Here is a 14,132-nt window from a genome sequence, read left to right as displayed (position 1 = left end):
AACTTTTAGTGATTAAAGCCAAAATAATTGTAGCTATAAGATATATTCTGCTGAAAGATTTGTACAGGCCTAATATGGCTACGTAACTTCACAGAGTTGCATCTCCTTAGAATTTCTCTCTCGAGATTTTTTGATTGGGATGGGAATTTCATTCTGCTCTGCTAAGTACAATTTCAGTTTTAGGTTGTGACTTGTTAGATATGTGGGTAGAATAAGTGTATATTTTTTCTCATTTTCAATAGAATATATAATAGTGTTTTGAATTAATGCATTTGGAAAATAAAACTTAGATTTCAGCTATTGCTAAATTTTCGATAAGTCTTTATAGAATTAATCATGAAGATGGCCGATACATCAAGCATCTTAAGGCGAAATCGACCAGGTACTAAAGCTCAGGTAAGTTAAAACCATGTTTAAAACAACTATGAAGTATTTTATATAATTAATTTTGAAGTGCTGTAATGTATATCATTTCACCGATTTAGTATAATATGTGTTGTTATTTAATGGTTTGAATGTAGAACCCTTTCCCTTGTATGAAAAGCAGACGAATTTTATTGAAGTTTCTCTTTAGTCAGCTGTAGACATTTATAATGGAATATAAATTCGATTGTACAAATTTTATTGACCAAGTATTAAAGAGAAACAGAAACTTTTTGTTGTGTTGTTTAATTATAAAGTTTGTGTGTTTTATTTTTGTGTGGTTTGTAAACATTACCTGCTAGAGTTGTATATGAATTTAAATATCTTTTGTTTCATGTTCCATTTAATTAGTTCTTTTTTTCTTTTCTTTTCTTTTTTTTTGTATTGTTCTGTCATATAAGTGTAATTTTTTGTATTACAATTGAATCTAGGGAAGACATCATCAAAGACATTTTAGATAGTTTATTTATTTTTTACTGTCGATATAAAAGAAAAACATAGTAATATAATAATTTTTAGGTGTTCTAGTAGGGATATTTAATAAAAAATGTTTTAATTTATCATATTTTATAAATGTATCAGTTTGTTCTTTTATTTTTTTTTCAATTGTATTTTTGTCATGTTATAATTTCAGAGAGATTTTTTTACTTCCAGTTTTTAAAAGATTTTTTTTTTATAAATTTTCTATATACTATAATTTTTGCTTAACCGCATTCTAAAAATAGTTTTGTAATTACTTGAACTTTGGTTTTCACTTCAACTTCTGAACTGTTCAGCTTTTTGTTTCCTTTTTCTTATTCTTACATATACAGAGTTCTTTGTCTGATTCTGCTTTTGAAACATATTCTAAAAATTTAATCTTTCTGTAGTAATGAAGAAAAAAATAATAATAATGTGATTTCTACTTAACTACATCCATTTTTCCTTGTATCAAGAAATACCATGTCATGTATAAGTGTTTGTTAGGGAATATGATTTTATTTATATAAAATCAAGGTTTTGAAATTTAAACTATCATAATTTTTCAATTCTATGGCATCTTAAAAATTCTTTCCTTTTTTAAATAGAATCTGTAATATTGACTTTTTAGAGTCATCCGAGATTAAATTACTTCACTTTGAAAACAAAATTTATCTTACCATCTTGGGTTTTCATAAAATTTGGTGCAGTTGTACTTCTTATATAGACTTGGTAAAATATTTTCTTTCATCAAGATTTGTCAAATAAGCTTAAAATTAATACTATGTAAAGTAAACTGTGAAATTGAAATTGTTCGTAGTACTCAAACAGCTCTCCTAATTCCATTTGAGAGCCTAGAGAGTTGTCATTTTGTATAATTTATTATGCTTTTTTATGGTATGCAGTACATTATAAGATCATAAAAAAGTCAAATTCTAAATAAAAAGATTTATTTTAAATTTTTATAAAAATTATATATCTTAAAACTAATGCTATGAATAATTAATATTGTTGAAAATCACTAGGCAAAATATAAATTTGGATAATAGATTGATAGTTGAATTAATTTAAAACTGAGGCTTGTTTTTCATTAATCCCTGATATTCAGTTGAATAATACAAAATGGCTTAATATTTACAGTCTGGAGGTTAAGAATCTTGAGTTAAAGAACTCTGTGATAAAACCCTGAAATTGGCAAATTTTGTGAAATAAGAATTAATGTAAACCTGAAAACAAATTAATTTTAAACTATTAAATCGTTCAGCTTCTGATCTGTTGGCATACTTATTAGCAGTACTTATTTTAAATTTTACTTAAGTTATAATGAAAAAAATCTCAATTAGAATTTGCTGTTATCTGTGATTTTTCAAGAAATTATACCATAATGTTACAAACTGAAATTATTTCTGAACAAATCAATAGATAATGATTCACCCTTTTGTAATATAATTTAAATGGGGAAATAATATGCTAATTACATAGTTATTTCTAATTGCTCAGAACATAAATATAGTTGCTGTTTACGTAATAAAAAACTTTTTGATATCTAAATTTCAAAAACTTCTTAGTGAGATTTTTATTTTTTAGCTGGTTTTGTTGTCCAATACAAGAATAAGAAAAACCCTTTGCACCTCTACTTTCATAAGGGAGATTTTTAAGTGAATTTAAAAGGGCACTTTTGGGGATTAATACAAGAAAAAGGATTTTACAGTGGAATAGAGGATCCAGTAAAATGACTGGCAGAACTGAAGATTACGCGAAAATCAAATTTAAATACCATGACAGTTTTTTTAATGACTAGTTAAAAATATGAAGATAAATTTAGCATATTCATCAGGAAGGATATGGCCAATCAGAATTGTTCTTGAATAGTTGTTTTGATGAAGCATTGACTATACAAGGAACACAGTCATATCCTGTGTTCATTTCCAAAACTACATTAAAATTATTGTTGAAATACTTATCAGATTATTTGCTTGATTGGGTAAAGAAAATATCAAAATTCAAAAATATCATATTAAAAGACGTATCAGCCTAGATTATTATCCATGAAAGATATTGCCTACACATAAATGATAAATTTTGTGCAGGAAAAATTTTCCTTCATCCACCTGGGTCATTTTGAGTGTCAGTTGTGGACAATCTAGCAAAATTGAATTCTGTAACTGTCATTAAAAAAGTTATTTTTTATTTCAAAGCATAACAATTGCAACTATAACAAAGTTGCATGCAACTTTTTTGAACTTCATATGGTTAACATATCCTAATTGATGTTTAACAAGTTAAAATTTTCATTACTATATTCTTTCTTCAGGTTTGCATTCATATTTATTTTCACAGAAGTATAAATATTACCCATTTTGTATTATTCAACCAAGTACAAAGAATTAATGGAAACAAGGTAGTTTTATTTTAGCAATTAATTCATTATGAATTTATATCTTGTCTGGTGATTTCCAGAATTCATGGAGTTAATTTAAAAAGTTTAAAATATGTACTTTCAAAAAATTTAAATTAATCTTTTTAAAATTTTAAAAAATGCTGTAAAATGGCACTTTTCTGTTGCAATTAAGACAGTTTCTTGAATAATTAAAAAAATTCCAGTTTTTGTACATTGATTTTGTAAACTTTATATCTCTATTTCAAGCCCAGTTGACATATCTCGATGAAATTTAATATTTTCCCTAATCTATAAACTTATAACCTGTGCTAAATTTTATGAAAACAGGAGATGGTGAGGTTTATATAGTGACCTGAGATGACCCAGTATTAAACTTTAATTTTTTGAAGTCTTAGATCTGTTTCATTTTTAATTATATCTTTTAAAAATCTTTGTTTTTACTATCTATAGAACTTTTGCAATTGGCCTGAGGAACCATTTGAAGAAATGGATAGTACCTTGGCAGTGCAGCAGGTATATAAAATTTTTTAAATGGAATTATTATGTATCTTTACCAACATACATAATAACAACATCAGATATGTATCACATTGTCAATGTTCTATTTGCAAAATGAATATATAAACATATAAATTTTGTGTTAAACTGATTTTTATAAATCCTTACTTTTACAGAGTTACATTTTTGTATTTAATAATTACAAGAAAGAGCTTGTAACTTATATTTCTTTATATTTAAACTCGTACTAGTTTTGTTCATTTTTTAAAAAAATTTTAAACTATCTTGAAATTTAGAAAGTTTTTTTATTCAGTAAAAAATGAATCTAATGAAGATTGTTTACTTCTATTAATGGATTCATAAATATTAAAGTAATTATCCACTTTCTTTTTGATATAAATTACTTTGAGTTGATTCATTTAGAAATTTTTAGATTCATTTTTTTATTCATTATTCATTTAGAATATATTAAATTTTCTAAAAAAGGAGGGAATAATAATAATGTTGGGACAAAGTACTTTGGTAAATTTTGTCTTATTTAAATATATTCTAATATCCAATATAGTAAAAATGACTAATATGGGTATTATTTTTTCAAATGTATTTTAAAAGCTTAGCTTTTTTAATGTGCTTTAGAAATAAGTAATGATATAGTAGCTTTCTGAACATAAATTTGGTATTAAGGTTAAAAGTAGTTCGATAATTTTTTATATAATTTATTTTATAAGATTTTTATATCTTAGTTATACAGCCTATAATATATTACAGTTTATTCAACAAACCATTCGAAAGCAACCTGCAAATGTCGATGAGATATTGACACCTCCTGATGGCCAAGATGAAGGAGTCTGGAAGTATGAACATCTCAGGTAAAAACTAATAATAAATGTGTGTGTGTGAAAATCTACTATCTGCAGTACTCTTATATTATAGAAACTTGGAAGTCACTACATCTATTTCAGTTCTCTAGTTTGCTGCCTTTTTTTTTTTTTTTTTTTTTCCTGTTGAAAAAAAAGTTGGATGTTTTATTTAAAAAAATATTTGACATTTTTAACTGAAGTATGAAAAATTCTTTGAAATTCTACATTTTCTTCTATTGTAAAATCATGCTTCAGGTTATGACATCTGATTTTTGTTGTTTACATTAGCTGGAGTTGGTATTTTTTATAAAATTTTTTTCATTTATTAAAACTGCGAGTAGAGTCTGTGATTAAAAGTTTGCAATTCTTTCCTTATAGTCACTAGGAAATATTTCTAGATATTAATTACACTTCTGTAGTAGATTTAAAAAAAAAAAAATTAAAATTTTACTAGCTGTTTGAAGTACATATAAATTTTGAAAATTATTTATTGATTGACTTTCAAATAGACTAATACTTGAAAAATTTTGTCGCAAAAGAAAGCCATAAGTTGTCTGTAAAGGTTAGAGGATATATTTATAAATGTGTTACAATGGCTAGTATTTTGTTTGTTTGTAAGTCATTGCTTACTCTTCCTTTTCTATTCTGTCTCGACAATCTTTTGTGAATCATTTCTGCATGCATCAGGTCTTGGCACTGTGCCAAAGAAAGTAACAATTTCTTATTCTTTTCTATTTGTCTGGAATTCTTGCCTGTCTGTGTTATTCTTTTTTTAATCAAATTTCTCAGTGGAGTTCATGATTGGTATGCTACATTTCATGTTATGCATTATCACTTTTGTATAAATTTTATCTCAATTCTGTTTTCAAGATTATACTTTCATGAAGGCTCACAATTTATATTCTAGTTCAGTAAATAATTTGTTTAAATGGGAAATCCAAATTATTGGTAATTGAGGTAATGCAATTTTAGCCTTTAAATCAGTTAACTAGTAAATTTCTAACGATATTGCATGAGTAATTTTTTGTTTCTGTATTTATTTGAGGAACATAATATCCCAATAATAATAATAAAATGCTCATATATATATGCAATGTAGAAAATCTGCAGTAATGCAGATTTGCAAATTACAGCAAATCTACAGTAAAAATTGTTTATTCTAGCAATTTTTTTATTACAAAATCTGGTTTGGGCATTGTTGGCAAACTGTGTGCAGCATTCATAAGTAACCCTTTGTTAGTTATTGATTTAAGTGATGAATTAACTAAGCAAATGCTTTGCCATAAATATTTTTTTTACTATTCAGGTTTTTTTTTTTTTTTTTTTTTTTTTTTTTATCTAATTGCTGTATTAACACTTTTGAAAATTGTAAAAAATGCATAGAATTTTTCTTATTAATTTTTGATCGTGTTGAAGATTCTTATTGAAGATTTCTCTTTTGTATTAGTTTGCATTTAGTTATAATGAAGTTTTTAATGAAGTGATTTAAAAGAGAAATAGAAAGTTATATTTAACAATTTCATATTTAACATAAGGAACATTTTCAGAGCTGATATTTTCTCGTTTGTCATGCATAAATTTAGCCATGAAACTGTTGAATAGAGAATATTGTTTAATTTTTATTTTGATAATAATAATCTTGAATGTTATGTCATATTTTAATGGAATTAAACTAAGATATGTTAATTTATATTATGAGCTTAATTTTGTACATAAAAAAAGTAATTTTAAAGGAATTTCTTTATTGTAGAGACAGGCGTTTAAAATTTTAATTTTTCAATAAGATTTTAAAATTATATTTATTCTTGTAATTCAGTTAATTAAATTTTGATCTTCATCATAATACTAGATGTGATATAATTTTTCATTTTTAAATGTTTTATATATTAATGTTTTATGCATACTTTAATTTTTGATATGCCTTTTTGATTGCAGGCAGTTCTGCATGGAACTCAATGGTTTGGCTGTAAAATTACAGGTAAATTTATTTAATGTGAATTCTTAGTTACTGATTTTTGAAAGATTATTTTTCAATATTTTATTAGCATAAATATTATTAAAATGGAAACTATATTCTCTTAATTTTTGTGTAACTGTAAAGTATTCTTGTTTTTAAGTATTAAATCAGTATATAATAAGCCAGATCAGAATAATTGAAATTAATTTAAAAGAGCATATTGGATTGAAAATTTGTTTTTATCTTCAGAGATGTTTACTCTATCCCTATGAAATTTCAAAAATGTTTATTATTAAGTCATTGATTAAAAAAGTGTTTTTAAATATCTAAATTCTTTATAAAGAATTCAATAAACATATTCTGTAATCAACCTCTGAAAGTGAAGAACTTTTCTAATCTGAACAATCTGTTTTATGTGTCCTACTGATTTATAATTTATATTCATCTTTATCTTTGCTAATTTTCAGTAAGAATTATGTTGTAACAACTTAAATATTATCTTCTTTAACAAAAGTGTCAATCAAAAGGTACAAAGATGACTGATAAATTATATGTGAATGCACACTTATTATGTAATATTAATGATTTTTTTTTGTACTGCACATTTCTATAACAATTTTTAGCTCTTTGCATTTTAACATAAAAGATCTCTTAATGTATAAATTTTTCTGGTAGCAAAATGTTAAAATTTATCTTTTTTTTAAAGGTGTTCACTTAATTTTATTTTTTGGCAAATGAAAATAAAAGTTTATAAAATATTGATTTGCTGTTTCTAGTCACAATTTAAAATAAAAATAAACAATGAAATGAAATAATAATAAAAAGAACAACTGGAAGATTTGATGATCCTTGACAGTGAAAATTTCACTTGAAAGTTTGACTCTAGCTACTCAGTTACAACAACTTTCCATTCTGATTACTTTTCATTGATGGAACTTTAGTATTTTCATTGCTTGGATTCATGTTTACTGTTGAAATTCAACATAAAACAATTTATAGAGAAAGATAAAATTATACAAATTCTTCTATAAGTAGAATCCTACTATAATTTTGTTTTGCTTCTGCAGTTTTAATTTAATATATTCTGATGTGACTTCCAGAAAATTGAAATTACTATTAGATTTGGATGAGATGTTTGAAAACATTCTTGTCTACATATTTCATCTATTATTAGTGTGAACATTTGTGGCATATTATAATTATTCAAAAGTTTAAGATTTTTGGTTATTTTAAAAATTAATGCCTAATTCTAAAATGCTGCTAATTATTTTAGTTTCTATATTGAGTGATCATGTAAAGGCATACCTTAACAATATATACAAAGATTGCTAGATACAATTTCAAAAAGGATTAAATTTATATCTTCATTTCATTTTTTCTTATATTAAAAAAATGTGAAGATAGGTAATGCATGAAATGAATGAAATAATCAATTCACTAAAGGTTTGGACTATTTGTCTTTGAACTTCACTGAGTTTTTTTTTGGGGGGGGGGATTTTCTCATTCTTTATAAAGTTTTTAAAATCACTATATCATCTTTAAAGGATTCTTATAAAGATTGGTGGAGTTAACAACTTTTTGACTCTCCATCATTACATATAATAATACATTATCATACAGTATATATATATATATATATATATATATATATATATATATATATATATATATATATATATATATATATATATATATATATATATATATATATAATATTAATTCCTTTCATTTGTAATTTGTTACTGACCATATAATTATATAGTCTGCTTTGAATGTTTTAAATTGACCTTGAATAGAAGTACGCTTAAGATAGGCAATTAGTTGATTTAGTGTACTTTAGTGAGGATTGTTGCTCTGAGAGTGATAATGATGGCAAATGACAGTAAATCACTTAAGATATTTAACCTCTTAGCTGATGAAGATAACTATTGGTCCAAACGAGTGTTCTTTTGTATTTCTTCTTGCAACATGTTGATTGAGGAATAATTTTAATTGTTTTTTTTTTCTGTATTCCTTAGTTTATATGTATTATTTCAGACTGAATGTAATTCTGAAACATGTACACAAATGACAGCTACTGAACAATGGATATTTTTATGTGCTGCTCATAAAACACCTAAAGAATGTCCTGCCATTGATTATACGCGCCATACTTTAGATGGTGCAGCTTGTCTACTGAATAGTAACAAATACTTTCCTAGCAGGTAATATTTTCTCTTTATCCTTTTCTTGTTATTAAATTTTGCATAGTATTTGTAAGAAATATGTCAGTAGGCATAGAAATATACGTCATTATGGAAAGTCTAAATATCACTACCTGTAGTATTGTAAGTTTTAAAATTCCCGTATCAAAGGAGGAGAATGCATATTTAAAGTAATATTTTTATTCACAGATTTTTTGTATTTTCATGGGTTTTATCTTCATTTATTTAAAATTAATGCTAATTGATACTATTTTAGTGTACAGGCATTTTTATAATATATACTAAATGGTCAGAAACTATCTGCCTGTATTTATATATATAATGGTAAAGAAAATTAGTTAAAATTTCAATGCAGTTATTTGCTCATATTATTTTTTTATATCAAATGTGAGGTCCTGAAAGTTTCTTCTTTGTAAATTACGAAGAATACAATTAAAAAATGAATTTTTTAAAAGGTTACCTACAAACTTGGATTTATATAAGTTTAGTCATTATTTTAAAATATAAAAGTTGTTCAATTTTTTTGCAGATAACCATTTGCTTTTACTGTTGATCATAAGGAAAAAATAAAAAATACAGCATTATTGCATATTTGCACTGCTCTTTATTTTTCTGCCATTTATGAATCTTTTATTGGTTCCCACGGATTTAGCTGAAACAGAAAGTAATGTGTATGGAAAACATATTTCCATTTTCATATATCGATTATGAGGCAATTTTATTTATGAAGTTTTTCTCTTTTCAGAGTGAGTATAAAGGAATCATCTGTAGCTAAACTAGGTTCAGTATGTAGAAGAGTATACAGAATATTTTCTCATGCATATTTTCATCATAGAGCAGTATTTGATGAATTTGAGGTAATTATTCATTATTTTACAATTGTAATGAATCTGATTGACCCTGAAAGAGTAACTGAAAGGAGGGGGTGTATTCTATTCATTTATCTATGTTGCCTGAATAAATGCTTAAAACTATTGATTGAACATCAAATTAAAATGTAGGTGGAAAACTGATGTATACAGAATACTTATTTTTTGTATGAAAATGTGGATATTTGTCCTTTGGTAGTTAAAGACCCTTAATCTGAATATCATAGTTTATAAAATGTATGTTTTTAAAAATAGAATTAGTCATTTTCGACAGCAGTTAATTAAATTTGCAAATTTTAGACTACATCACATCAGAAGAAGAATATTATTTAAAATTATGCACTATTAGTTTAAACTATAAATGTAAAACATTCTGATGAATTAACTATGCTTTTAATATAGCCAAAAGGACATAATTAGTCCTGTTGTAAAGGATTGTGGCTCTATCGGAACTTATTTTTTCTATCTCAAAAAAAGAGAAGGCATTAGGCTATCAATGAAGATACACTTTAATTGCCATAAACTTACCTTTAAAATAAAATTTGGCAAAATTAATGCTGTGCTTATGTCTCAGGGACTCTGTCAAGCTTTTTTTCCTCCCTGTAGAGGATGTATAATTAAGTAATATTTTTAATATTTCTTTTAAAAATTAAATTTAGGTTGTTATAAATTTTCATATGAAATAAAAATTGCAGGATTGATACTATGGTTGTGACTGATTTACAGATTCTTTGACATGGCTGTTATTTCAAATCTATAGGTCGCTATTAAATAATATATATTTACTTTGTGGACTTTATAAACATGTAATGGTTAAAAATATTCTCATAAACTATAATAGAACAGTTGAATTTTTATTAAAAAAAAATCTAGTTTCATACATTATGTACAAATTCATTAATAGCAGAATTTCTATATAAAAAGTTTTTCTTGGGTTTCTTGACTTCTGTATGGTCATATCGTGACTGTATTTTATATTAAAAGTCAGTTAAAAAATTTATAAATGCATATATTAATCTGCGTTACTATTGAAATAAAACTGACATGTTTTGAATTTCCTTTTTATTTACCGTTGTAATATGTTTTATATAAACTCAGTTATTAATATAAATATTTAATCTTTATTGTATTTTAAAGTTAGATAATGTTGTAATATTTTTTAAGAATCATTTTTGTCTTGATATTCCGTATATTTCAAATGTGAGAAACGTTAAACTGGTTGCATTGTTAGATTATTAAAAACATTCTGGGCTCATTGAAGAAATTTTCAACCTGGTTTAATGAAAAAATAGTTTATGCAGCACAATTGTTATAAAGGACTAGTTTTAATATTATATATGGCTTATTTGCTTTTTGTAACAGACTATTCGAAAGTTAAAGATTTTTAATTTAGCTTCTAAGATGTTACACAGTGTACATTAGATTTTTAGTTTACGGTTGGTATGAAAACAAATTGCATGTCTTTAAAATTATTGAGTAATAAATCAGCTCTTCACCTTGTTTTATTTGAAGGAGAAAATATTTTCTACAAGTAGAGAAACATAAATGGACGGAGAAAACACACACACACTCTCATACACACACAAAACATTATTATTATAATATAGTTTAGAGCAGTGTTTTGCAACATTAATTCAAAACTGATGAATTAACTCATTCATGAAGAAATAATGAAGATATAAGTATAAGAAGAAATAAATTATAATAGAGTAGTGAATACATAAAAGCTTTAAATTTTATAATCAAGGTGAAAAATTAATGTTTAATAGTGAAGATTTAAAAATATTTTATTGAGTTTTTATTTCTGTTTCAGTAGGAGTATTTGCATTGCAAAAGCCCCAATAAGATTTAAAAAAATCTTATTGGTTTTTTTTTTATTTTTATTTTTGTTTCAGTAGAAGTGTTTGCATGGCATATCTAAAGTATAAAATGAAATTATAACCCTTAAATTTTTTAATATTAATTTCAATTTATCCATGCTCTTAAAATAATCATTTTCTGCTTGCTTGAATTGAGTCATGTGGTTTTTCCCTTCCTTGTGCAGAAGTCTACATGTGTCTAAAATAAATGCTATCTCTGTTAAATTCCTTTTTGAAGCAATATCAGTCCTGATAGTGTTTTTACATTAGGGCTTTTACTTGCTTTCTGGTCTTTCTATTCAATGTGCATCACTGTTAAATCACAATTCTAGCAAAATTTTTTTTAATAATTAGTGAAAAGGGAAGCATTTCCTAAACATCAAGATAACAATAAAGGAAAGGAATGAAATTCAGTATTTATATTTACTATTTTTGTTTTATATTTTAATATAATACAAAATTTCAGTTTTTAATGTTCCTATCTATAAGTTATATCTGAAGTTTTTGCCTTTTAAATATTGTTTATTCTCTCTTCTAATTTCAGAATGAAACTTTTCTGTGTCGTCGCTTTACGGTATTTGTGACTAAGTACAACTTGATGTCAAAGGATAACCTCATTGTACCTATGTTAGGAGAAGAATCAAATACAACTGAGAGTGAAGCATAAATGGTGTTTTTAAAGTTTCAGTCTCATATCATGTGTAAGTCATGCTTTAAATTACAAAAAATGTCACTATAAAAATCAGTGGTTTTGAAGTACTTTTGAAAGAAAAGACTTATAAAAAATGTACAAATTAAAATAGTTAAAAACCATTGAATATTTTTATTATTTAATTTGTCTGTTGTTGACAGAATGTTTTAATTTATAACGAAAAAAGAAACTGCTTTTTTTTACTGAGCCTTTCACATATTTAAGATGCATTTGTATTTTGGTTGTTTATCTTTGAAATCTGAAGCTTTAATGGCTTTCAACTGTTCTTTACTTGCAAATTGCAAGTAGAACATGCTTGATACTACTTAGGCATTCACATAATTATTCATTATTTAATTGTTGTTTTTGGTTAAGGCTGGGTAAAAGATATTGACATTGAAGAAGTATGTTAGTGAAATTCAGCCTTTATAAGTTGTGTATTTTTTTCTTTGTAAATAAGTGGCTAGTCACTGTTTTATGACCTAATTTCATATACTATATTACAATATCTATAAACTGGCTTCCTGTATCTGTAAAAGAAAATGCAGTTGAACCTTCTTAACTTAAAACTGAGAAACTAACTGGGCTTATTTTGTATCATCAGAATTTCATATTATCCAGCGAGAGAAAAGTTTTGAAACTTGTTTTAAGAATATTGCTGATGCTGTACATTTATGAATAAAGTGCAAATATGTTTAAAAATTTTTTTTGACATGAACCTCTTTAAATCGTGTATATTTTATCTAGAAAAATATTTTCCTTTCTTTATTATTCGTTTGTAAGTAATTAAGTGATATATAAATAAAAATTGTTCTGTGATATAACTACTGTTAAAAACTTTTGGCTAATTTTGCTGCTCTTTATTTAAATTCTAGAAGATTTACAAGTGTCTTCTCTAAAACTATGTCACTGGGCAGTTGAATGTGGGACTTTGCTTCAAAATAAAAATGTTGGCGGTTCTTTTATATTTAGAACATTTATTTCCTTTCTTTAATGTTTTTAAAGACTTTCCTTTTGAAAAAAAAAAAAAAATCTTCAATAAAACAGGAGAGAAGGAACAAATGGGGCATTAAATCAATACATAAAAATATGGCATTACTTTTTATTAAGAAATTAATGTGCAGAAAAATTATTTGAAATTGTCAAGCTCTGGTTGAGATATATTTAATGATAATGGCCCTCAATCCTTTGTTTTACGGATTTTATTTTAGCTTTTAACTCTAAGACTTATGAGATCTTATGTATTTGAAGGAATCGGGTATTAATTTACATTATATTGTTTTGTGTTGAAAAAGTTAAAGTATTGTATTGATGTATAAGAATGTATTTGATATTTTATTGAAATATCAAGAATCGGTAAGAAGTATTTTCATTGCAACACTGTTTGTGTTGTGCTGCCTTCAAGTTGCATTTAATAGTAAAATATATGTTTAATCTATCCTCAATATTGTTTTGAATAAAATAAATTTTATATTTTCTGCTTTATTGTGCAATACAGGGATTATTAAACTTGTAACTTTATAAAAAAATAATAGAAAATTTGCTTAATTAAGCATTTCTATATGGGAAAATTTTTAATGAACATTTGGAATTAATAAGTGCTTTTTTGCAAGTTTTTGTTCTGAAAATTTTGCTTTTGAAACTGTCATTTTCTGTCTTTATTTAATGGAATATTCATTTAACTCAATTTTTATTTATGTAGAATATATGAAAGACAGAAATTTATATTTTTATTACATAGATAAATGTACAAAATAAACACTTGATAACAAACAGGAAACAAAATATGCCTTTCAATAAATGTATTTGTTTTGTAAGTTAGTGAACATTTTAGAAGTTTCCCGTTATATTTTGACCTTGTAAGATTGTCATTTGTATGAAATCGCAAACTCAGATAAATTTCTATGTATG

The 14,132-nt window shown here is 25.1% G+C and overlaps 1 protein-coding gene across 1 annotated transcript; it reads left to right on the top strand.

Moving 5' to 3' along the window:
• Positions 1-97: 97 nt before the first annotated feature.
• Positions 98-13,299, top strand: LOC129965872 (MOB-like protein phocein). Its single transcript, XM_056080123.1, has 7 exons — positions 98-396; positions 3,734-3,796; positions 4,550-4,650; positions 6,577-6,619; positions 8,636-8,802; positions 9,548-9,659; positions 12,075-13,299. The coding sequence occupies exons 1-7, from the start codon at positions 337-339 to the stop codon at positions 12,195-12,197; spliced, it is 669 nt and encodes a 222-aa protein (XP_055936098.1). The 5' UTR covers positions 98-336; the 3' UTR covers positions 12,198-13,299.
• Positions 13,300-14,132: the final 833 nt, after the last annotated feature.

The sequence above is a fragment of the Argiope bruennichi genome, chromosome 4, assembly GCF_947563725.1.
Source record: "Argiope bruennichi chromosome 4, qqArgBrue1.1, whole genome shotgun sequence".
NCBI classification, from domain to species: Eukaryota; Metazoa; Arthropoda; class Arachnida; order Araneae; family Araneidae; genus Argiope; species Argiope bruennichi.
This window is presented reverse-complemented; position numbering and strand designations above follow the sequence as displayed.

Coding starts and splice junctions, on each gene's coding strand:
- LOC129965872 (XM_056080123.1), top strand. CDS start 337: ATGAAGATGGCCGATACATCAAGCATCTTAAGGCGAAATCGACCAGGT. Junction 4,651..6,576: donor TGGAAGTATGAACATCTCAG/GTAAAAACTAAT, acceptor TTTTGATTGCAG/GCAGTTCTGCATGGAACTCA. Junction 8,803..9,547: donor AACAAATACTTTCCTAGCAG/GTAATATTTTCT, acceptor TTCTCTTTTCAG/AGTGAGTATAAAGGAATCAT.